Raw genomic sequence first — 26171 nt, 5'->3', positions numbered from 1 at the left:
AATGAGAGTCACTGATGACACCTGCCATTTAATCTCTTTTAGATAATAGCTCACTACATCTTCCAAATATAAGTCTAACAAAGACCAACAATTAACATGGATATGAGTAAATGCAGATTTTCAGAAAACTAAAGTTTAATGTATTAGAATGAAGTATCTAATATGACCCATATTTTCATTCAATATGTACCTAAAAACACTGGTATCAGAATCCTTTAAATTTGTTTTTGTTCTGTTACAGTTATTCAGTGTTACTAGACACAAGTTATAAAATGCATAAGATGTGGTCACATTTTGAGCCCTCATTCTACCACTCAGGAGAGAGAAAAAATCAGAATAAGTTGAGATTACTTGGCTTTTTCTGTTTTAATATTTCAGATGATTAAGAAGCTACTCTCAAATGACTCTACCAAAATGAGCTGTCAGTAATTGCAGACTAGGGGAACAAGTATATCATCATCATCAATTGATGTGCAGAGCTGCCTCTTCAAAAAGTCATCTAAAACATTGTTCAGAGAAAAGAAAAATAAATTCTGATTTATATAACAATAAGTCAGGCTTCTCAGATACTGAAAACCTACATGCAACTCTTGATTATACTCATTAATAATATATCAAGGAAAAAAATAATTTAAAAAGTAACTTGCATTGCTATCCTCAGGATCTTCCAAGCCATCAGGCCGACTAAGGTTGCGTGAAGGCTGACTACACACCACATCATCTTCCAGCTCCCAAAAGGAAGTTCTAACAGGTGGTCTCTGGATCTCATCAGGATTAAAAGCACCATCTGCTCCATCTGAAGAAAAATTAATTAGAGCACTTTTGTTGAGTAGAGTTGGTATTTTGAGACTACAGATGTGCTACCTTGCATTTAAAAATCAAGATTTAAATATATTTTCAGTTTAGGTAATGTAAAACAATAGAAACTACCTTTTCAAAAGATCTTTCCTTATAACTTTGTTTACCTTATTGATTCTCACCAGTAAAATAAAGGCACTTCAATAAATTTTCATTAACCAATGAAGGCTCTGTACACCAGTATAAAGACTGTTGGTACTTAAGCTACACTAAACAAGCCATTAAAGCCAACAAGCCACTTTTTAAACATTGAGAGGGAAATTATGTTGGACAGGGGTGGGCATAATTTCCTTACCTCTTCTTTCCTGAATTGCATAAGGGTTTCCATATTGCAATACTGGTAATCTGCTGGGCACTGCAGGAACTGGTCCATTTTCCTCCGAATACGGGTTGCGGAAATGTAATATTTGCTGTGAAACCTGTCCTTCCATCACCCTTCCAGCTTGGTTTCCTGGGGTCCTGCCAGGTTCCTAAATAAAGTTTCAAATGTAATTATGTGTGGAGTCCTAGCAAAGTTTAAAAATTTTATTAAACATTTATACTCTTAAGAATAAAATGTATCTGCTAATCTTCCCACTGTATTTTTTCATCTTGCTCTAGTACCAAATATACCATACATAACAAAAATACTCAATGAAGAAAATATAATGAAAACATTTAAATGAACTTGTCTCTCTTGTTTTGTCACTTAATTCAAATTACACAGAGAAGTATTCATTTTCCCCTGAAGACTGAATTTAAACTTAAAACCAAGACTTTGGGTTTTGCTAATCTGGACAATGAGCAATTTAAATACATCAGAAGTAAAACGTTGTAGTTATTAAAAGGAACAACCTTATTTTTCTCAAAAAAAAAAGGCAAGCTTCAGCTGAAACACCATAAAAATGACAGTACAAAATCAAGTAGCAAAAACTACTCTGGAAACAAAACACCACTCAAATGAAAAGAAAAAATAATCTCCATTTTACATTTACAAAGAAAATACCATTTCTGCTGAACTAAGGAAGTAAAATATCTTCCTGTAGGTATGATATAAACCCATGCTAGTGTTATTTTAGATTTATTGACTAGATTGCATCTATGATGGAAATTGTTAGGGTTAAAAGTTTTAGAGAGCATGTAATTTTTACCCAATAAAAAGCAAGAAAGAGTATCAGTGACATTAAGGTTTTCCTTTTTAAAATTCCTCAAAATTCCTCAAAGCAAAATCCCTCAAGTGTTAATTTACAAAATTTAACAGGACTCCTGGCAATACCTTCTCACTGGTGAGGAGTTCAAACTGTGATGCCAGTTCCTTTATTCGTCTCTCTTTTTCTGCCAGCTGAACCTATATGAAAAGAAGTTTGTAATGGGTTCGTGTATTAGTGAACAGAAACAATTTCCCACCCTGCTTTATTGTAAAAACAAAGTTCAGTGATTTTGTCTTTCAGGTGGAAATGATTTTGTCTACTACAGTTAGGTGCAAAATGTAGTACTGCTACAAATCAAAACCAGCAATTCTCCCTAAGTTTATCTGCTGGATAACAGGACTGGATGTCAGTTTTCAGAGAACAGTTGTGGAATGATAAAACACTAGGTTGAAGACCAGTAGTGTCAGTAATTCTAATGGCAGGAGGGACACCACTGCCCAGAAACAGCTGCAGGTCTGCGAGCCTCCTCTCATTTCTAAGGAATGTTGGCAAGCATTTCAGTGATTTATTTCATTCACTTCTCTACAGCTCTTATGTCCCACCACAGAACCAAGAAAGCCAAAACCTCCTCTTACCTCGAAGACACTAAACTTGTTTCACAAACATCTACCTCATGTCTCTGCTGGGTGCTCTGGCAGGAGATGCAACTGACACATGACAAAATGCCAGGCTTCCTCCTTGCTTCAAATAAATAACCTTTCCCTGCAAATAATTTCTCTCTACAAAGGGCTTTTTTATTTCAGTTCTGGTTCCACAGGGAACCCACTTGATTTTCTAACATACAAGCTGAATACTCTGCACAGTTAGGTATCCAGTCCTGAAGTTCCCTCTAGTCATTCAGTTCATTGGGCGTAGCAACTGGGAAGAAAAGCTCTTTTCAACCCCTACCTGGCACCCTCCTGAATGATAACAAGTCTTGAATTGCAGTCAAAATGCTTTCAACTTACAAACCCATTATTTATTACTCCTGCTGTTCAGAAGTTAAAAACAAATTTAATTTACACTAAAATATGCACAGCAAGTAATCACTGCTAATTAACAAAATTAAATAAACTGGAAACAGTTATACATTTTATAAAATTGAAATCAGAGCTTTGAAATGTGTAAAAAAGGGCCAGCAATGCCTACACAGAATGCTGAAATGAGCTGTAGAGTATTTCAATATTTTATAAAGAAAAAGTGCTGCAATTTCTCCTCCTGTAATAGAAATTAAATATTACTTAGAAGCTTCTCTAAATCCACAGCCACTTGGGAATATATCTAGCAGATCTGCCTTATTTTAAAGGAAGCATTACAAAACTGTTGTTTCTACAAGTGCAAAAAAGAATTTCTATTTACACCAGAAGTACATTCAGTGGGGTTTTTTCCCCACTGTTAAAACTTTTCATTGCATGAACCACTAGAAATTAGCAACTATAACAAGATACTACTCATTACCATAAACTCTGTAACTTACCTTATACTGATCCTCCATTGCTGCTAGCTGTAACTTCATACCCTCATTGATTTTCACTTGTTCTTTCCACTTCAGCTCCAGTTTAGCTAGTTCATCAGCGTAAGCACTGCATTTCATCTTCTCATCCTGTAGTAGTTTATACCACGGCATGAAATATTTACAATATTAAGAGATCAGCCCTCCCACCCACAAGAATGACACTGTGTAACTCCCAAGTCTTAGATCAAAACCATTTACAAATGGCTTCCCCAGGAAATCAAGCCTGGCTCAAGACTTCAATGAGGACAGGACCATTGAACACTGTATAAATGATGTTTAACACATACTGTTTCTTTCTTGAGCTTTCAACAAGCTGGTATTCCTCTTTAGCTTCCAAGTTACAAGTTTCTTTGTATCCTAATACTAGGCTGTGATTATGATTACTCTTTCAAGTGTCTAACTTCCATACAAAGCCTCTTCCCAGGTAACTTTTACAACCTAAATATCTTTCATCCAGAAGGTCAAAGGCAAAGCTTTCCTCAAGCACCACTATTTAAGAAGTACCCAGCAGCAGCTAACACAGGCAGCATAGAGAGCTCAGCAAGCAAAGTTACATGACAGTTGTTATATTTGAGAGAGGACATTAAAGTAAAACAATCTCAACACGACAAACACAAGAAACAGGATGGTAAGCTGAGTTCATAGCAGTTTGTGAATGTATTCTGATGAGTTGACAATAAACCATGTTGAAGTAAAGAAAAATTCCAGGTTTTTAATTCTGATTTCAATTCTGTTCTGACTTCATAATGTTGATTACTGCTATTCCTATTAGGAAGCTGAACATGAGCCAGCAATGTGCCCAGGTGGCCAAGAAGGCCAATGGCATCCTGGCATGTATCAGAAACAGCGTGGCCAGCAGGTCCAAGGAGGTGATTCTGCCCCTGTACTCAGTGCTGGTGAGGCCACACCTCACGTACTGTGTCAGTTCTGAGCCCCTCAGTTCAAGAAGGATATTGAGGTCCTCGAACAGGTCCAAAGGAGGGCAACCAGGCTGGTGAAGGGACTCGAACACAGATCCTATGAGGAGAGGCTGAGGGAGCTGGGGCTGTTCAGCCTGAAGAAGAGGAGGCTCAGGGGAGACCTCATTGCTCTCTACAACTACCTGAAAGGAGGATGGAGCCAGGCGGGGGTTGGTCTCTTTTCCCAGGCAACTCTCAGTAAGACAAGAGGGCATGGTCTTAAATTGTGCCGGGGGAAGTTCAGATTGGATATTAGAAAGAATTTTTTCACGGAAAGGGTGATCAGACATTGGAACGGGCTGCCTGGGGAGGTGGTGGACTCTTCATCCCTGGAGACATTTAAAAAGCGACTCAATATGGCACTCAGTGCCATAGTCTAGTGACTGTGGCAGTTGATCAAGGGTTGGACTCGATCTCTGAGGTCCCTTCCAACCCAGCCTATTCTATGATTCTTTTTAATTCTCAAGGAACAAGCAAACAAGTGAACAGAGACTACACCCAGAAAGCATTTCTTAAACAATTCTACAAAATCATCATGGATACATTCCAACTTTTTAAATAAGTATCAAGGCAGAACTGACAGGTATTAATATTTGAAGGGCTTTACTAGTTGGCTACAGTGCTACTGCTGCCAGGTTTGGTCCATAGAATGACATAACTGCCTTTGTGTATGCCTGAGCCCAAGTCAGGGGGAAACACCCATCAAAACACTGTAAAAGCCCAGGACAGTCAGATTTGGAAGAGTTTGACCTGAACAGCATATTAGATAAACATTGCTATACTTGTTCCAGATACAGGCTGGCTTACTGCAGCACACAGTATTTGATAAATGCAATAACAGGTAAAAGATAAGAAAAAAAAATGTACCCGTAACTTCAAGTACAGAAGTAGTAGTAGTAGTGTTGTTTGTTTTACTACATCTGGGTTTTCCTGAGAGATCCTTGTCTGGACTTTCTAACACCACAGGTAACCAAGAGCTGACTTAATAAATAGGTGCCTTCTAATGTGAAGATTTCTACCATATTCACAGTGTCTCACACAAGCAAGCAAGGCAACTCAGCTGAGCAGGCTTTGTGCCTTTAAGACTTAGCACCTATAGCTACTTTCTGTTTAGCTTTCCAAAGAAGCTATTTACTTACTGCCAACATTTGCTTGCATTTCTTATACTTCTCTGTTTTCTCAGCAATTTCCTTATTCATTTCACGTACTTGCTCCTTTACCATGAATTCCGAAACTATGTCTGATGAAATGGGGCTAACTGTAAACAGGGAAGAAAAAAGCAAGAATATTGATTTTTATTTTTTTGTTTCATAGATAAAGTCTGTGTAAGGGAGATTACAGGCCAAATTTGAAAGTGCATTAAGATCAGAGAACATGTTATTCAAACAGATACTTAATGAGAGACAGTGAGTATCATGTGGCTAGTGATACATAAGATCAGTAGCCATACCGGCATGCCTGTGTTCAGTTCTTCCACTCTAAGACATCCATAAATACACACATACATACTGCAAAGTCAACATAAAATAATAATAATAAAAAAAAGACATCTCTCCCCTTAACTGCCAAAAAAGTAAATATTAGAATATATGTTATGATATCATGCTAGAAATTTTATTCTTCCATAAAAGCATTAAGTGCCTCAGCAATCTACTTCATGATTCATGTACATATTACTGAGCTGCTGGGATTTTGTTTTAGGAAGCATTTGCGTTTACTTAAGAAAGAAGGAAACTGACTGAAATTACACCCTATAGTCTCTACAGATAGAAAGAACATAAATCAAAGTAACACAAATTAAATTAGCCAGCACTTACTGGCATTTATCAATTTAAATTTATGTTTAGTATATGACTGTGCTTTAGAAGATTAAAATTTTCATGAACTATTAAGTTCTTACAAAACTAACCTACTTAAATATTTTCTAATAAACCAATACTGCCTATAAATCATGAGAAAAGTCTATAGACTTGACCTTGCCATCCCATAATCAGAGCTTCTCAGTGGATTTGATTTTACAGTAAAATGCTACAGTTGATAGCCATTATAACAACAGGACTGTAAAATTACCACACTATTGTACACAATTGTCAAATTTGGGGAGGATTTTTTTTTTAATTAATTATTAGCTAGGCAAAACCAACTCTGTGCTAACTATGAAGCAGAAATTCAAGAGTTTGGTCCTACTGACAAAAAATACCAACTGAACTGTTTTGAAAAGATGCACGAAGTTATTTATGAATGTTACCACTTGAAAAAAGACACGAGATTTTTTTGAATTAATTTTTACATTTTTCATCATTACTTTAAGATACAACAAGCCCACCTATTTTATACTACAAATATTAGTATGGACTACCTCACATAGACAACACTTTCAAGCTGATACAAAGAGACAAAACTTAAGCTGTTGATACCTGGAGATGCAGGTAATTTTTTGTCTGTAACAACCGCAGTAGCTGTCGCAGTGTTAGATGCATCTGTCAGTTTCTGTTGATGCCCTGCAATTTTCTTTGTGAAAAGAAATTTTGGTTTGGTATTTAATTAAATGAAAGCCAAAGCACAAAGTAACATGTATCTTGCACTATCATTCATTCCAAAATCAATCTAGAGAGAACTGCTGATTAAAACAGGAGGTAATAAAAAATACACAAACAGATTCAATTCTACTAACACTGAAACCGCCTCAGACTATGATTTCTATAATCTTACATTATAAAGCATTTTTCCCCAGAAACTATAATTTCTATATTCTCTAGAATATGCTATTTTTCTCATTAGTTACAGTTAAATTCATCAACTTAAAACTACTATTCCATTAGAAAACTGAGTCTGTATTACTAATGAGTGCTGGACTTCTGATGTCAAAGTACCAAAATCTGGTATTTGTTATCAGATATACGACATAGCTAAAAATGTGGAAGATGTTTAAGGAAAAACCACAGGTGTTCTGATTGACACCTCATTCACCATTGACCTTCTGGATGAGAAGATAACTTAAGTTATCTGTGCATCAAAGCTGGGTAACAACACCAGTTCTGTGGATAGGAGAAATGCTTAAGTTTCTATTATAATGCTTATAATAGAAATGCTTAATTTTTCTTAAAAATTCACATTTTGTTGCTCTTACACCTTTTTTTCCCATCTGAGCTCCTCTCCAACTCAGTCACTAATTTTCACATTCAAAAGAACTCTGCTCTAAAATCAGTTTGAAAGTTGCTAAAAGGTTCTGTTACTAGGTGGCATAAGGCTCACATCAGCATTGCAAACACCCCATTTATTTATGGAACAAAGCTTACAAGAATAGTAAGAATACAAAATACATATGGAACACAACTATGTACTGTCTTGTGGAAACTCTCTCTTCAATTCACTTCTAAATCCTCCTCCAAGTTCTCCCATTTCCTTCACTTTAAACTTGGGGTTATTTTGGTGGTGGTGAACAGAGGATTTTTCCCAGCAGCTTTGGTTTCAAAACTCTTCCTTGAACACTGTTATCCTTACAGATTCCTGCAAACCTTGTCAGCTTTCTACATGCACCAGTTAACTATAAATCCTAAGTTTGGTTTCAATAATTATCTAAAAAGAATCACAGAAGTATTTTAGCTTTATGAATGAAAATGGTAAACTAAAGAGCCATTGCTTACTGCTTGTTTTGATTCCTTTTTAAAGCAGTTTTTTTCCAGACGGAAGTTAAATGCTTGCTAAAAGGTTACAAGAAGTGCAGTTTCTCCTATTTTACTTACTGACTGTTCTGTAAACTTGTTTACTTGTTTTTGAAGCTTTTGACATTCTTTGAATTTTTCCTTGTAATGGTCAGCAGCCATTTGCAGGCGAAGCTTCAGATCTTCAACTTCTCTGCGTAGTTCCTGCTCTACCGCGTTTGAAGTTTCCTTTAACAAAAATGAGAAACTGTTCTCCCTTTTGTTCAGATAAAAAGCCTTTTCTCAACTGAAGAAAGCCTCGTGTGAATACAGAAGGTGTTCCTACTTCTTGGGGGAAGGGAAGGAAAGGAACAGAGGAGTAGAGCATAGACAGAGCATCTGCTTTGAATGAAGTTCAGCAGAGGACATATCAAAGGACTAAACAGGCAGTGGTATAATAGCAGGAACAGGTAAGGAAGACTCTTATTCTATGGGCTAATTAACACATAGGAAAATTCTGCATGTATATCCAAAGCCTGAATATCTTCCAGAAAGTGTTCTAGCTATGCTACAGATAAGCAGAAGCCATTACAAATTCCTTTAACTCAACATTAAACCATGGTATATAGTGCTACCTTCCCCTCCTGTTTTGCCCGTAAAAAATTACTCTCAAGGGAAAACAATTCTACATAAAAGAAGTTTGACTCTGTTCTCTAACAACTGAGGAAAAACTGCAGTGCTTCAGACTTTGTCTTGATAGTTTTTCATTGGTTGTGGCCTTATGATGCCTGCTTTATTTACAGTAAAACAATTGACTTATGATGTAAAAAAAAAAAAAACATAACACCATCTCTGATGCCCAGATGGGTGATAGAAGCCCCATCCATGGAAACATTCAAGGCTGGGTTGGAGAGAGTTATGAACAAATTTCTAGATGAAAATGTTCCTGCTCACTGCAGGGGGGATGGATTAGATGGCTTCTAGAGTCCCCTTCCAACCTGAAACATTCTATGATTCTATGATGATTAAATATAGCCACATGGTCAAAATGGACAGACCCCAATTGTTTTCATCACCCAGTGTTTCTACTAGAAAGAGGTTCAGCTGAGCTGTAATGCTGATACATGAGCTAAGCAAACTACATTTGCCAGCTGGATATGTCATAATCAGATTATTTCTGGTAATTTGAGTTATTCAGATGATATGCTATTTCTTTCAGGATGCATTTCAAAGACTGTATATAATTGAAGTCCTTAGAAAAAAAATTAGTCTTTAACATTGTGAATAGAGTAGTTCTTTTGAGGATTGTACTTCATATTTACTGCACTACTTTACTGTTCAGATAAACATTTTTTTCAAAGTGCTATATCATTATATTAATCCCAGTAGTGAATTAATCCAATACAGCTGAAGTCACAAACATACAGAACAAAGCTCACTTAAATCAGAATGATGAATTATCCAAGATTATCCAAGATAGTCAAGACAGTCTTCCATTACATTAATATTTTTATACCCATAAATACTAAAGTAAATTAACACAAGTATTGGAAAGACTCAGAAGAATCAAGAAGAAATCCATCAATGAGCAAAGAACATTATAAAAAATAAATTCTATCAATTTTCTTATCCAAATGAATGCTACTGTGTATCACAGAAAAGACTTAAAGGTTTGAGAGGATTCCATTTCATATAGATAAATACTCTATTATTCTGTGGACATAATTTGGGAGTGGAAGGTAGTTGCAGTATCAGAATCTACCTTTCTTACCAATCTCCCTTATCAGCTAACATGCACTTGATGTAAGCTGGTACCTGGAGTGCTGAGAGAGAATTTGCTAATAATTTGCACTAATCATCCAGAAACATATTTCATTCCCCAGTTTCAGCAGAGCTAGCTCTGATAGGCTTTGTAAATACAGATAAAGGTCAGTTCTGACAATTTACCTGTTCATTTTTCAATGCAGTGGTTTTTTTAAGTTCAGCTAAAGCATCAGCAAGCTGCTTTTTCAATTTTTCATTTTCCAGACGTGCACTGTGAAGATCTGACATGGTCTTATCTCGCACATTCACTGCATCGCTCAGCTCTTTCGACATGAGCACAGCTTCCTGTTTGCTGGCCTGAATCTGATCTTCAGCTTTCCGAAGCTGCTCTTTTAGAACACTTGCATCCTCCTGAGAAAGAGGAGAGAGGGAAGAGAAGTCATTGTTCTTTAATCCAAATCTTAAATAAATGTTGGTATAGTGACTAGAAACATCTGACAGAAAAATCAAGGTCTTCCAGTATCTTTAGCAAAATCACTAAACCAAGAACTTAGTAAACCAATATCATTCTCCCCATTTGCTAACAATGGTATATGAAAATATTTCACTGTGACATAAAGGCAAATGTAATTATTATTTTATCTAGACAGATTTTTTTATATTTTCAGTTTTAGTTTTCAGCATAAGCCAAAAAATGTCTTTGTATTCCAGAACATCTTTGTTCTTATCACCATAGAGCACGTAAAAGCTAGATGATGCAGATGCTTTCATCTTGTGTAGCCTGTCAGTGTTCTTGCAGAAAAAGCAATAGAGATCTCAGAAGACTAGAAATTGTGTTAAAGTAGCATGTATGTAAAGTTTCAGTGGAAAAGTAGTGTTGTTAAGACTGGAAATAGCAGGAGGATGAACATAACAGTCTGTATGGTTTTAAGATACAGCTTATCCTGTTTTAGTCTTTTGACTGCTCTGCCATTTTATTTTTGAACATAACTCCCAGTCAATTCCACCATTACCCATCAAACTCAAGATCCCAGGACAGAGCAGTCTCAGTGCACAGAAACTGCATTCCTTCTGGATGAAATGAAACAGGAAGATGTACATCAGGAACAAACATCTAATGAGTATTCTATCCATGGTACCACACTAGGAGTAGTCTGAAAGTAAATCCTCCTGGGCCACAGTACCAGGTCTTCAACAGTTTCATTCTTGTACTGTACCATGCTACTTGATAATCACAACGCTACCACACTGTGTAGCAAAAATCACCTCTTCCTTAAAAAATACTGCTGGCACTCTTAATGCTGAGTTCTCAGTAAATTTACTCCATTTATGCAGTATCTTACAATTTCCTAAAGCTTTACATCATTATGCCTTGACAGTACATTCACCTAACAAGTCCTTCATCACATCTTTCAAACTATTTTTTCCTCCATCACTCTCTGCAGTTTCAACATACTTCTGTTCTTAATTTTTTCTTCAATCTCCTTCCCTTTTCATGACAGGGATGTTTCATGACAGTTAAAAACAACTCAGAGGTGCATGCCACTTTTACTGGTGCATCTTTACTGAACTCAAAAACTATTTTTCACACACAGTTCACCATCTCAACAAGCTCCTTATGTACAAAACTGAGATCAAATTCATCCTTTTGCTCATTCTCTGCATCTACTAGCAACACAATAATCCTCTTGCTTCTCAGGCTAGTGATATCTTCAACTTCTTCCTTTCTCACATCAAACACATACAACCTTAGATATATTTATTTTAAACCAGGCCAATTATATTAGTAATGCTTACCTTGTTTGATGAGGAGAGCAAAAAAGCTTTCTTCATGTTTTCTTTTTCAGCTATCAATAGTTGCAATCTGCCAACCTCCTCTTTATAATACGATATCATGTTTTCTTTGTTTGCATCCAAATTCTTAAATGTCTGGACTTCTTTGACTAGCTTGGTGTTTTCTATTTCTGTATTCTTCAAGTGTATCTGTAATAATGGTAAAAAATGTCAAACTCTTCTTCCACGTTATGAAAGCTATTGTTCAGCTGTCCATTTAAGTATTCACTAAATTCTAACTTATCTCCGAGGCAGATTAGAACAGGTAAAGGAAAAAAGTAAACATTTGATAATATCATTGCCCTTCAATACCAACTTTCTGGATGGAATTCTTTCATCTCAAGCATGTAACCAAAAGCTTAACTCTGCAGTTAGAAGCTAAGGTGACAATTTCTGCCTACAACAAATTAAGCTATTCAGAATTCATTCCACCCTTCACAGATGCTGACAACTGAAAGACAAGCAAAAAGAAAATTATTTGAAGAAAAGTGAAGAGAAATTGAACTTCTAGTACTATCTACTTGCAGTCATCTAGGCAAACAGGACTCCATCACCAATACCAGTTTCCCAAAACAACAATCTACATGATCAACACTCAAAACATATTTTAAGATATCAAATTCATCATATTATGCCTAATAAGGGGCAACTGTTGCACTCAGTTGTTGTCCACTCAAGGACTAGATTTGTGTTGCTGAGTTACAAATGGATTCCATGATTGTGAAAGATGTTTTGAGACTTTATGACTTCTGGTGTGTATTTAATATTCTCTGCCATAAAGACATTTCCTATGAACAAAAATAATCTTTTAAATACACTTAGTTCATACAAGTGAAGGATTCAATTATTCTAGCACACAAGACTTTTTTACTTTTTTTTGATGGGGCACTGTATTTTATTTTAAATATGGGTATCTTTATACCAATAAAAGAAATCAGCCATGCTAGACAAACCCAATGCAATGTAGATGCTACTAAAGCTTCTCAGAGTTATGCACAAGACTCAAAAATAGGGATTAAAAAACAGTCTGGAGAGAGAATATAGAAGAATAAATAGTAATTTTCTTATTAAATAGCTGATGCAGTGTATTACTAAAGAACTTCCTCACTAGCATCTATTAATTTTTGTCAGTACTCCAATATTTTAACAAATTGATGATCCATTCTCCTTCTTAGAGATCTTGTTATATTATGGGATGAATTCAGATGCAATTTTCCTCATTCATTATGAGAACCTCTATAACCATCTTAAACATCTGTTCACAGAAGCTATCCTTTTCTTTTTGTCCTTTACCAACTCAATTTATCTGACTGCTCCATAAAACATTATCTTTATTCCAAACCACTTCATTTCAGTGTATACAGGTACAAGGAATAAAATTACCTTATAGAGTTCCTTTTCATCCTTTTCTTTCTTTAATACACATTCAAGTTGCTCCTTCTCAAGCATCACTTTCTTCAGTTTGTCCTTCAGGCTAAAATATTGACAAATTAATAGTAAAGAAATATTAATACAGAAAAACAATGCACTCATTAAAAATTTTAGTGTAAAAAAATTCCTATGGAAAGAAACAATAAAATTGGGTAGGTAACAAAATTACTAAATACCTGTCTAGCTCAGTTTCTTTTGCAATGGCTTTCTGAGTAACAGTCATGATATCCTCTTCAAGCTGGAGAACTTTTGAAGCAGACTCCTCACTCCTCTTTTTCAAATCATCAATTTCAGTTTTAAGAGCTTCTGACGCTTGAATATTACTCTTTAAAAAAATGCAAATAGATGTCATTTAAGAATGTGTATCTTCAGAACTACAACATGGTATTTGAATTAATGCTAAAATATGGTCAATGTGTTTCTTCTCTTTCTTAAGATGTTCAACAAGCCCATTTCAAGTACATCAATAGATAGGAATTGAACATTTAAAACCATACTAAGCTTGCTATGTGCAGCTCATATATTAATAATGATTCAATATGGAGTTTGTTTTGGCACAAACACTCCATTACACAGAGTCTACCAAAGACTCAAGAGTAAAGGACAAACAAAGATACATTTATCTTTTGGCCACCTCCTTTCTGCAAACTAACCATCAACTGTTTAGCTTAAAAACAAAGAGCCTCTATTTTCTTTGTACTCTTCCAAGTGAAAAGGAGGGCTTCCATTTGAACAGACACTTGACCCCTGAAGCAAGTCAGAGTAAAAACAACTGCAGGCAGAAGAAAAAAATTATTAGCTCCTGATGAAGAGTTGGTTACTACATTACATTCTTCCAGCTAGAACACGTGGAAGGTCTCACAAAGCTCATGGACATTCATGAAACAATTGCAGGATTTATGTCTTCGAGATATGGAAGCTGGGCCAGAGGGTGATGACAACACCCAAAACAGTTGTCTGAAAATTGACAGATGGGAAGCCACTTCCACATACCACATTAATTATCTAATTACAATTAGATATCCATACCATTCTATGGCAGTTGCCAGCCAAACATCATCTCCACCACAGCAAAATGGAGATTTAAAGTCACATCATCTTGATTAACTCAGGAAAACAATTCTTCTCAGTACAAAACTAGTTTCTTGAGAAAATAAATTAATAACCCTAAAGCAGAACATACATACCGAGATAATACACTACTATTACTGGTATCAAAATTCAGTAAAGCTCAGCTTAATATCAACCATGTCAGTGGCATGAATCAAAGTGTAAACAAGGTCAAGACAGACTGACCAAGATGCCTGACTAAATCATGACTTAGTGTTGGTGCTGATACTGAGGTACAAGTTGTCTTTCTGCTCTACATTTGGAAGATTAAAGCACTAGTTCATCTATTTATTTCTAAACAAAGCTTAATGTTCTGAAGCAACAAGACTGTACTGTTACATCAAGAGAAACACAGTTCTCCTGGCCAGTTTCCAACTTAACTAACAGGTTTTTAAGTACAATAAAATATAATGAGGACTGGTTTTACTCATTAATTGTCAAAATACACTGTTTGCAAGTGTAATTAAGCTCTGATTTTACAAGTACCTAAACAGAAGTTTGGGCAGTATAATTTTTTTTCTTCTTTCTTTTTTGGAGGGGGGGGGGTGGGTAGGGAGATTTGAATTGTGAGAGGTGGCAAATGCAACTCATAACTCAATCACTTCCTAAACACTATAGCAGCACATAAAGTAGATTTTTATTTTTGTTATATATGCTACAAATAAAGGACTAATACATTACAACTATTAAAAAACTAAATGGCTATATTATATTCTTTAATGTAAGAAAGAATATCAAGGCATCACGAATGTACCATCTTTTTGAAAACAACACTGGAGAAGATTACCCACAGTTCTCATAAGGCCTTTATTTTTGAAGAGCTATCAGTTTCCTGCAACCAAAAATATACGTACCTGGTGAGATGAAGGCAGGAAATTTTAATTAAAGTCAGTACTTCAAGTAAAAGTTGCTGCATAAACCAGCAGCAACAACAACAAGGCACACTGTAACAGTTTGTCCTTCCCTGGTGCAGTGGAGACTAATTACTTGAGCCTGTTTTGAAAGTCTAGTACAGTAAAAAGTCTATTTCAATGTATATCTGTGTTTTCTCTAAACACCACTTCGGTATAACTGTAACTGTTGTAATTCAAGTACCTTCAAAAGAATTTAATCTGATACATTATATACACAAACTGTACAAACAGTTCAAACAGGCTGCCAAAGGTAACATATTTTAAAAGGAATTAATAGCCTAAAAAAAAAAAAATTCTTCCACAAACAGCATTACAATTGATGCTGCTTTGCTAGTTATTCTAAAGGGACATGGTATTAAAACGTAAAAGTTCCATACTTAACAGATTCTCACCTAATAAACTTGTTTAGATACAACTGAAGCCTACAGTTTTGAAAGAAAAAAAGGATTAATTTTTAGAGACGACTCGTTATTTTACAGAATTCTTAGCAATTGAATTTAGATGCTGCACTCCTAGCCCCATACACTCTGGTTACAGCAGTTTCAGAGCCTGTAAAATTTAAAATGAGTGCTCTTACACTGTTTTACAGGTAAAAGTTGACTCTCGTTTAGGAGGGGTCTAAAGGAGAAGAATTTAGTAAATACATCTATTAAATGTACAACATCTATTACAAAAAAAGGTAATTACTTTCTGTAATTATTGTTCACTTACTTTCTGATTTATCCAGTACATCAAATATAGCTTTTCTTCTGCTTTTTTGACAGAAAGAAAAGCACAACAATACCATGAATCTTTTTAATGAAATGGTTTTAAAACACCCAGCAATTCTAAGGTGGCTGTGTTTTTTTTAATCTTGATTGTATTTTTTAAACCAGTTACAAATACAGCTTCCCTCAACACCCCCTCCCTAGGGTTGCAACAGCCTTTTGGGTGGAAGGGGGGAAAGTAAACTGCATTGCAAGGATCAGAATAAGCAGTGAGTAATTACTTAAATCAGTTTCACAAATTCTGACAACTACTAGGAGTCTTACTTGTGAAATGCAAAAAAAAAATTGTCATTGTCAAGTGAATTTATCATCCCCTGAATAAAAAAAAAAAAAAAATTAAACCAAATCCATCTCTCTGACATCAGATTTTCACATATGCAGCATACATTAAAAATAATCACACAAACTGATTCGGATTTAAAGAGGCACTGAAAAAACACTTGAGCCACTTACTTTTACATACCAGATACTTGAGGTATTACACTTCATAACAGTGTTTTGTCACTACCTCAGAGAAACTCTCCTTATAAAATGGCAATCAAAAGCCAACTTGAATTTATCTGACATTTCAATAAAACTCTCCAATTAATAAAGCTAGAACTTGTCATCTGACTGTTGATTTAGATGGATGTCCTATTAAAAGTCCCCATTAGATAGATGAATTAGCCCACTTTTAGAAGTTATATGGTAAACTAAACTTTCAAAAAGCATGAAAAAACAAGTTTATCAGGTCAGTAAATTCACTTCTGCTTTTTAAGCTAATTTTATACCAGAAACACTATTCAAATGTTTATGGCATCAAAGAATTAAAACGAAATCCACAAATTTGTTGCTTCTGACTCAAGCTAAAACATTTATGGAAACCAAAGCCACACGACTCAGGCCTGTCACCACTGTAACACTGAAGAAATCAGCTCAGAAAAAAATCTCATCCCACTAGAGGGAGACAAATGATTGCAAAAGCACCATTTGCAAGCTCTGCTGTCTACCAAAGAGCACAAAACCTATCTGAACAAAACTGCAACGTTGCAGTGCCAGAAGAGAGACTGATGAAAGACTGACAACAACAACTACTGCCTATTGCTCTTGTTCAGCACAGTAATATTAAATATTAAAACAATAGACATGTAAGTTTTCTGCTGCCAGAAGGCTTGCACAGTTTAAGTAAAAAAAAAACCTGGAACACAAAGACCAAAAATCATGTGTTTTTGTTTTCAAAAGTATAGTTTTATATATTCCAAATGTATAAGAGAGATTAGAAATATTAGTATTTTTTAGATAAAAAAACACACTCAGTACCAGCAAACAGGTTCTCAGGAGGAAACCAAAGGGAAAGTTGAAATGTTGAAAGTAATGTCAAAATGTTCTGATGACCATTTATCATATGTCATCTTCTTCAGTAAAATAATCATAGTGAGTAATTACATCATTATTTTAACAGTGTTACATTAGTATTGTTGCAAGATGAATATACAGCATGATCCTAAATAACAGCATGCTACTACCAGGGAACAAAGGAACATTCTGCAGTACTATGTTGCAAACGAATACTGTTTTCCTGCAACTGGAAATACAGCTCTTTACTAAAGAGAAAATTAGTCCAAAGGCATATGAACAAACATGAATAACAAGGGCAATTTAAATGAACTGTGTTTTAACAAATCATTTTCATATTATGAACCATCATTAAGCCAATTTCTATTTGTTACATTGCACTACAGTAAGAAAACTTCATGTACTGTGACCCCTATCACACCATCCACATTCTGTTCAATTCAGTGATAAAAATAAGGTAGTTTAATAATAATGTATTTGATAAAAATACAAACATACGAGCCTAGACAGTCACAGTGTTTGCTCCGAAGAAACTACAGTATTGTTTTTTAAGTGGCAGATTAGAAAGTATTTTGTAGAAAGCAGTTCATAAGTACAGAGCTTGCCTTATCACAACACAAATAGAAATAAATAGTAGTTGCCAACACATTAGCAGCATAAAAAGCTCTGCACTCAATTAAAATCAAATGCATGTGCCTAGAGATGTATCCACTTCCTCTGCTCAAGCAATTGCTGCTATTTAAATACAGCGCTTGTACTATTGTGGTTTTTTAGTGGGTTCTTTGGACACCCACTCTGTGCACTGCTTTATGGAAGTACTTGCAAAAAGGAAAAGAATTAATATACTGCTAAGAGACTGCACATCAGTTAAATGTAGCCTAGCTTTATTTTTAAGAGAAATAAAGATTTCTACCACATATAGTTTCCTTTTAAACTACAAAGGTAATGATACGTGATGTTTACAAGTTATGTTTTCTTACATGGGCTATTTTGTTTCATTACTTTTTTTTTCTTTAGCCTAATACGCTCTGAAGTATATTAAAAGTTTTTAATAGAACTCTAAATAGTTAAACCTTTACCTTAGTTAAACCTTAAACACAAAAAAAATTAAATTCATCAGTTTCCATTTTTATCTATTTATATATCACAAGTTGGCAGCATAACTAAAAACCCACCCACCACTATCTGACAAAATAACACTAGGAGTAAAAGAAGATTAAAAAATGTACAGAATTACTTAGTTAAAACACTCATTTGAGACTTTAAAAGACCAAAAAACACAAGAACAAAAACAAAACAACAACATCAACAAGTCAAACCAAAAGAGCTTATCCTAAACACACAGGAAGATTATGCAGTTAAATAAAGATATATTTTGATTACTGAGCATTTCAAGGTTACCCCTTGTAGTCTTAGATATATAAAAACCAAGTTAATGTATTGTTTAGGTTTATCACCATTAACAGTTATTCACATGACAGTAAGCTGACTATTATCTGGGGGCTTTGGGGGGGGGGAGTGGGTTTTGGAGAATTTGTTCTGGTGACTGGTTAGATGGGGTAGTGTTTTGAGAGGGTTTTTTTGTTATTTCTTTCTAAACCAACTACAGTAAAAATAAAACCAAGGTGCTGTAATACAACTAAGTGCCAGATAACTGCTGCTCAGGAACCTTTAAATCAATCCATCAGCAAAGATGTCATGCAATCCCTTGACTCACTGCTGTATTTCATGTATTGGGGTATGGAACGAAGGAAAGCAAAATGGGAAGTAGTCATATTTACAACTGGAAAGTTTAGAAAAAGTCAAATATAAATTGTTGTTTATTAAACCTTCCAATTATGAAAATGGTAACTTATTGCATCCGAGTTAGTAAATGCCTGTTTCGTTTTCAAGAGTAACACTGGATTTATGCTCTTCTTCTGTATATAAACAAAGAGAGGAGCCTCAACTCAGATTTTTTTTAAAGTGAAAAACAGATCATGGAACATAAAAGATGTTAAATAAGACATTGTCAAAGACTGAAGAGACAAAAAAATAATGGCACAAGTTAGAGAACTTCTATATTATTCCTGATAGGTTAAGAGTTGCATTACTCAGATTAGACATCTACTTACAGCTCAGGTAAGTTTAAGTGAGAAGTTCTGCACATTGCATCAATCACTTGAACAAAATAAAAGGCAGTAACAAGCCAAACCCAAAACATTCCTGAAACTGAACTCCAATTGCTCAAGATCAGTATATGAAAGGTGAAAGTATTTTGGTTACAGAAATTCACAGAAAAGTGTGAGAAAGTAAAGACATTTTTGTTCCTACACAGTCTCACTGTATCTTTGCTGGACAGCCATCAAAATCCCATTTGACCAATTTTCCTAAATTGGCATTCTAAAGCCAACATTAATTAGAACTGATAATTTACTTTCAAACATTTTATCACTGAGAACCTCAAATAACAATGCAAATGACTCATTCAGACTTATCCATCAAATTTAGGATTCTGCAAAACCATAAAATGCATATTTCTAAATATTTAACTCATCTCACTGATTTAATTTCTCCTGTATATTCAAAATTAGGATGATTCTTTTATAGGGGAAAAAATTCCTCTAAAAAGGACCTTATACTTTCCTTTTTTTCTTACCCGACCTTCTAGTCCATTTCACCATGACTGCTCAAAAGTAAACTACCAAGTTTGAACAGTTTCAAATTCCCCCAACAAATTCCTTTCTATTAAAGGTGTATCATGCAGAACTGTTGACATATACATACTACTACTTAGAAATAGCCTATTAACTGCTGTCCACAGCTAAATTATATAGGCTTCATTACTTCAAATTTGTCCATGTCACCACCTCCCTCCCACCTGTTTTTAATCTTATCCTAAGAGTAGTTTTTAAAAAAGCAGAAGCCTAAAAATAGATTAAATCCATGGGGGTTTTGTGCCTTTTTTAATAATATTACATTTCCTCCTTACCATATATAGAGTTCTAAATTAAGCTTCTTTTGGTTTAGGCTAGATTTGTATTTTCATTTTCAATTAACACTGGAAATTATTTTTTAGATTAGTACTTCAATTTCTTTTTAAAATCTTCAGGCCTTTGTGAACCCTTTTAGATAAATAACTAGTTACTTCTCACTACTGCCTCTGTTAAGTCTTGATCTTCAGTTTTAATACCATATCTTTTTTAACATTTTCAATCCCGTGAGTTCTATGTGCTTATCCCTTAATAGTTTTTTGAAAAGCCTCCCTCCATTTGAAGTTAATGTAATCAAACTTTAAACTATCAACTACTTTCCACTATTAATTCTGCAGTTAAATGTCAAACATCTGGTAACAGTTGTCATCGATTATCTTACCAAGCCTGGTACCAAAAGCCTTAAATATTTTAACCATTTTACGACATAAAAGGAATAGTGGCAGGAGGTTAATAGGAACAGACCTGTGCTAGCATAAATGTCTATCTAACTGCTGGGGGGTTTTGATAGCTGATTTTCACCCAGTTTAACTGGTTCTTGAAAAAGGAAGATTACAGACATTATGAGTCAGCTTTAATCAGTTCAACAACTAACCTTTTGCTCTGTTTGCAGTTGGTCATATCTCTGCTTTTCATGGCTAAGTTCTTTTTCCAGTCTTTCAACTTGATCTCTGAGTTGTGTCGTTTCCTTTTCCAGAACAGAAGTTACCTTTAATAGCTCTTCTTTTTCTTTTATTATTTTTTCAATTTTAAACTGTAAAAACAAAAACATTCCTTTTTTGTAATTTTCCTCCCTTTCATTCCTATCAGGTAAGTGGGTAACAAACTACCCCAATGTCTGAGCAGAACCACAAAATGTATGTCCTCTGGCTAGGTTATTTTTCAGTTTTCCCCTTATTCCCAGATTTCACAAGTTTCATTGCTTTAACTGAGTAAAACTACATTACCACTAGACAGCCCACTTTGCAGTGTCTTGATTTATACTCAAGTTTCCCTGCCGTAAGTGAAGTGCCTTTACTGTTCCCAAGTGACAGCAACTATGGAGGAGCTAATTACAATGATGACAGCTTGGTGAAAAAATGAGTGCTGAGTATAGAGAGACACACACACTCCAATGCAATGCAATGTTTGAAGAGCTTCAGAAAAAGAAAAAAAACAAAAAACAAAAAAACCCCTACAAAATAAAAATTAACACACATAGCCAAAAGGACTGGACAGACTTTTAGTAGGGCCTGAAACACTATGACAAGGGGTGATGGCTTTAAAATAAAGAAGTTCAAGTTCAAACTATAAGGAAGAAGTTTTTTATGATGAGGCTGGTGAAATACTGGCACAGGTTGCCCAGAGAGGTGGTAGATGTTCCATCCTCTGGAAACATTCAAGGTCAGGTTGGACAGGGCTCTGAGCAACCTGATTTAGTTGAAGATTTCTCTTTCTCATTGCAGGAGAGTTGGAATAGATGACCTTTGAAGGTCCCTTCCAGCTCAAACCGTACTGTGATTCTACGATGTAAAATAATCAAAAAGGTTTGAATAAATATTTTCAGTACTATGAGTACATATCTGAAAAACAAAGCTATCCCAGATATCTCTCTCCAATCCCTGAATTTTGAATGCTGTAATTTGCAATATATGCATGCATGTGCCTAGACACAACTGACAAAAGATAAATCATCTGATGGCAAGGTAAGGATGCTATACTGAGCAATTTTCTAATAAGCAACTCTTACCAATCAAGTTGGTTAGGGTTTGGTGTTGGTGGGTTTTGATTGGTTTGGTGGTTTGTTTTTTTGTTGTTGTTGTTGTTTGGGGGATTTTAAGTAGTTTCCAGCCTACAAAATATCAACAAGCAAATGGAAACGTCTAGACTCTGGATGTAGGCATGCAGGTCTAATCACATCCATCTTAGAACATGACACACAAAGTACCAATTTAATTAAAACAAGAGCTATTCTAACATACTTAGGCACCTGCTAATTATTCAGCTTGTGCACAAATAGATGTATACTTATTTCTTCATTTTCTTTACAACAAGCACCATTTCTCACAAAGGATATCTGCTCCCTTCTGATTAGTTAAGAGAGTACAGATGTGAGCAAAGGGCAACCATCTAGTATCTTATGGTTTTCTAGTCAATATCATACCTGTAACCAATTTAAAATCTTTACTCATTTAGCCTGCAAATGTTCTGAACTCCAATCAAATACTGGAGTACAAGCCAGAAACCTATACAGTAAACATACATAGGGAGGTTTTTTCCTTCCTGGTTTGTTCTTCAATACTACATCCTATGAATGTATGTATATGCAAAATTAAAAAAAAATAAAACAACATTTTAAGAATTATTGAATCAAACCTCTAGAAGTCCAGCCTTTGTGGTCACCACTAACATATCAGAGTTTCCTTCATCTTCCATGGTGAGCAATTCTTCAACAGGAGAAGAGGTACGGAACTGGAAAGGTGTGCTGGCTCCACGGATTTCTCCTTTATGAGTCACATAACAGAACTGGTAAAACTCTCCATCATCATTTGGTAGATAATACCCTATCAAAGACAAAAGCAGATTTGAAGAAACATTCTACACTTCTACGTGGAAATACATACTATGTAGTACACTACTATGTAGTCTACACTCCATGTGGAAATAGATTATCAGACCAGCTTACGAGTTTTGTGGTCATTACCTCAGCAGCAAACTCATCCTAGTCAGCATCTGTCATCTGTTAACAGTTTCTCCTACCTTTTGACACAAAAGCCTAAAGCTGTATAAGGTAATAGGTGCTTTGTGTACACATCACATAACATACATTAGGTAATAGCTGCTGTTTATATACTTACGAAACAGACAAAATCATTAGCATTAAGATGCCCTGAAGCTGGATTAGGACTACATTATTATCTAACTGTTGCACAACCACAGAGCAAAAGAGTGATTTTTTTTTTTTTTTTTTTTTTTTTGCCTTGGAATACCTTTATGATCACAGACAACAAAGAAAGACAGAATGATATGGAATGACAAGTCATCTGCAATTTTACCAGGTACAGTTTTTGGAATTTTTTTGTGTAATAATCATAATATAATTTTGCTATTTTTAAATGCTGATGCACAAGAAGGCTCTGAACGGATGACACAATGTTAACAAGCTGCAAGCAGGGGGTGAGGGGGAGGGGGTTTAAAAAGAGATTATTTTTCAAAATTTAAAAAAAAATTATTCTACAGTATGGAAGAATAAAACATCTTTTTTGTAGCTATGTAATACTGCATACTGCTAGCAAATTATTTCAGAAGATTCTGGCTATCAGACTGAACTGTTGCCAAACAGAGCTTCGAAACCAGTCTCTTACCATGACCTGGATTCACAAAGTAATATCTGGGGATAGTAAAATCATTCCCAGAACTAAGGAGATTTTTACCTTTATTAGTAAATGCAAGAAATCGCATCTTACCCAGCTGAATGGTAAGAAAACCAATTGGTTTTATTCAGAACACTTAGTTATCAGATATCCTAGTCACCTTGAGTAGAATTCTAGCACAGTTAATCTTTACTCAACGTTCCAACCCAGCTGTTGATGTCACCAATTTCTGTTCCTATTTCACTACAATTCAATATGCTCCCTTTCTAATTTTATCCTTAATTTCTATTCACCAACTTTTATCCCAGACTCCTGGAAGACTTTTTTCTCTAAACTCCTTTTCCTACAAATGGCAAAACATTACATATAGACACCACTTGTATCAGGCACTCCATGTTTCCATTACTCTTAAACTTTATGAAATGCTGCTTAGGGTATAGTATCTTAATTTCAAAACTTAGGATGCTTTTGGACCTGACTCACTTTCCCATACAGCACTGCAGTTCAGTTAACCTGATTCAATATTTAAATAATGTGACCCAATGGAAACACTGATTCAGAACAATCTATTCTGCACCAGCAGCAAGTTTTAATATTGGTTCAGAGCCTTTTTTATTGTGTCTAACAAGATAAGACGGAGGTATGAGAAAGAACTGGAAACTCATCCAAGCTATGACTATTTGCAGCTACCATTTGCAGCTTTAACAAGACACAAGCGTAACACAGCAGTCATTCAACTACTATTTTTCTCTATATTCTAAGCAATAAATGCACATATTAAGACAAAAGCCAACTCTGGGAAGTAAAAAAGAAGGTATGATGATACATAAAACTTAAAGCACACTGAAAAGCATTTAACAAGCTTAATAGAGGTGCTCTTTTTACATGCAATTTGAATACAAGGGAATGTTTTACATTTATTATGTTCTGTGGCAAGACGTTCTGCACATTGCTTTACCCAAGAATCATCTCTGTCTCCATTTTGAATCTGTCACTCAACTTACATCAATGGGTCCTACTTTTTTAAAAATGAACAACATATAATCCCCTCACGCCATGGGTAGCTGATTTTAGACACATCCACCACTTCCTGTTATATCCCTTTCCCAGGATGAAAAACATGGCAGAAGGAAGTTCTGAAGGTCACCAAATCCAACCTTCCACTCAAGGGACTGCTGTCATCTCCAGTCTGAGACTTCTGTGGCTTGTGCCTAGTCAAGCGTGTGGATTTCCCATCCTCCCAAAACAGACACACTTGTTCAAGTTCTGCATTACTCCCCTTTGGTAAAAAGTTCTTCCTAATGTTAAGACGTAAACCTCTTAGCCCAAAATCCATGGCCATTGTGACTTTTTTATATTTAATGATAAAAGTGTGCCTCTGTCATCTTTATAACTCCACACCTCTACAAAGAAGTTATTTCTTCATTTTTATCTTTGTTGCTGGGCTTTGTTCATTTGATTTAGTAGAATTTGTGGGGGGATTGGGAAGGGTAGGGAGAGGATCTGATATCCACAAAATGTCAAAAACACAGTTATTCTACAGATTTGTAAAGTGTTGATACGTTTTCTGGTTTGTTCTTCAATGTCTTCCTTCAACCTTCAGCCATTTTCATAAATTCCTCACCACCAAAAAGGTCCTTTGTATCTATGAAAACTCTGAGCTTCCACCAAACTGTAATGTATGATATTCATTCTTTGACAAGAATCACTTTACACTGTGAATAGTTAAAGTGCAGAGACTGAAGGTAATATAAAGATGCAGTGCACTTACAGATACCAATATTAAAAAACCCTGATGATGATTAAACAAAGCCATTTTCTGTATTTGTACAGTTTTTAGCAGGGCTTCTCTTTCTATCAGTAATGAATATTGCCTATTACTATGTAAAAACTCAGTAAGTTACATACTTTCTCTAACAATTTCCCTTCATATCTAGAATAAGACTAAACTACACACAGTGAAATATGAACAATTCTCCATTTTGTTTGTGAAAGTCTGGAACTGTTATACAACCCTCAGCATTGTAATGAACATAAGTATTTTAAGTAGGTGGGACAATACAGGTAGATATTGTTTCATACTCACCTTGAAAAGTCAGCACACAGTTAACAGTTGATCCTTCCACATAATTTTCTGGCATAGGTGACCAAAGAAATGTGTAATAATCTCTTGCAGTACTCCAACCGACCTAAAATAAAATAAACGACCAAAAGAAAAAAAAAAAAAAAAAAGAAAGAGAAAGCATTAAGCAGAAGAATTTGTTATACAGGTAAAATGCCATGGTTTGTCCTTCGCAACATATTACAATATGAATATTTCTGCTTCAACATGCAATAAAAAGACAGTACATGTTTACAAATCAGGAATATTTTAACAAGCATGTCAAAGGTTTAGCATGAAATTTATTAAGCTTGTTACCTAAGGCAATAAATGGGACTAAGGCAATAAAAGGGTCTATATAACCTAAAATACCAGCCAGGTTTCACTATACTTTAAAACTACTATTCGGTACATTCATTTTTTTTCTATGAAGATACACATTACT

General features: G+C 35.1%; 1 protein-coding gene across 4 annotated transcripts in view; it reads right to left on the bottom strand.

The window, feature by feature from the left end:
- Nucleotides 1-26171, bottom strand: part of TAX1BP1 (Tax1 binding protein 1) — a 52394-nt gene that overhangs the window by 9081 nt on the left and 17142 nt on the right. The window contains exons 3-16 of one of the 4 annotated variants that reach the window (XM_030444289.1): nt 25712-25814; nt 22628-22815; nt 20868-21026; nt 13351-13499; nt 13127-13217; nt 11708-11893; nt 10094-10321; nt 8249-8395; nt 6920-7013; nt 5642-5760; nt 3505-3630; nt 2114-2185; nt 1154-1328; nt 648-796 (exon numbers count right to left, since the gene is read on the bottom strand). In XM_030444289.1, the coding sequence (XP_030300149.1) occupies nt 648-796; nt 1154-1328; nt 2114-2185; nt 3505-3630; nt 5642-5760; nt 6920-7013; nt 8249-8395; nt 10094-10321; nt 11708-11893; nt 13127-13217; nt 13351-13499; nt 20868-21026; nt 22628-22815; nt 25712-25814 (1986 nt within the window). Of the gene's footprint in view, nt 1-646; nt 797-1153; nt 1329-2113; nt 2186-3504; nt 3631-5641; nt 5761-6919; nt 7014-8248; nt 8396-10093; nt 10322-11707; nt 11894-13126; nt 13218-13350; nt 13500-20867; nt 21027-22627; nt 22816-25711; nt 25815-26171 lie in introns of all 4 variants that reach the window. The other 3 variants (XM_030444288.1, XM_030444290.1, XM_030444291.1) reach the window with 3 other exon arrangements.

This window comes from Calypte anna, chromosome 2 (assembly GCF_003957555.1).
Source record: "Calypte anna isolate BGI_N300 chromosome 2, bCalAnn1_v1.p, whole genome shotgun sequence".
Lineage (NCBI taxonomy): Eukaryota > Metazoa > Chordata > Aves > Apodiformes > Trochilidae > Calypte > Calypte anna.
The sequence above is the reverse complement of the archived record's forward strand: the minus strand, read 5'-3'. Positions and strand labels throughout refer to the sequence as shown.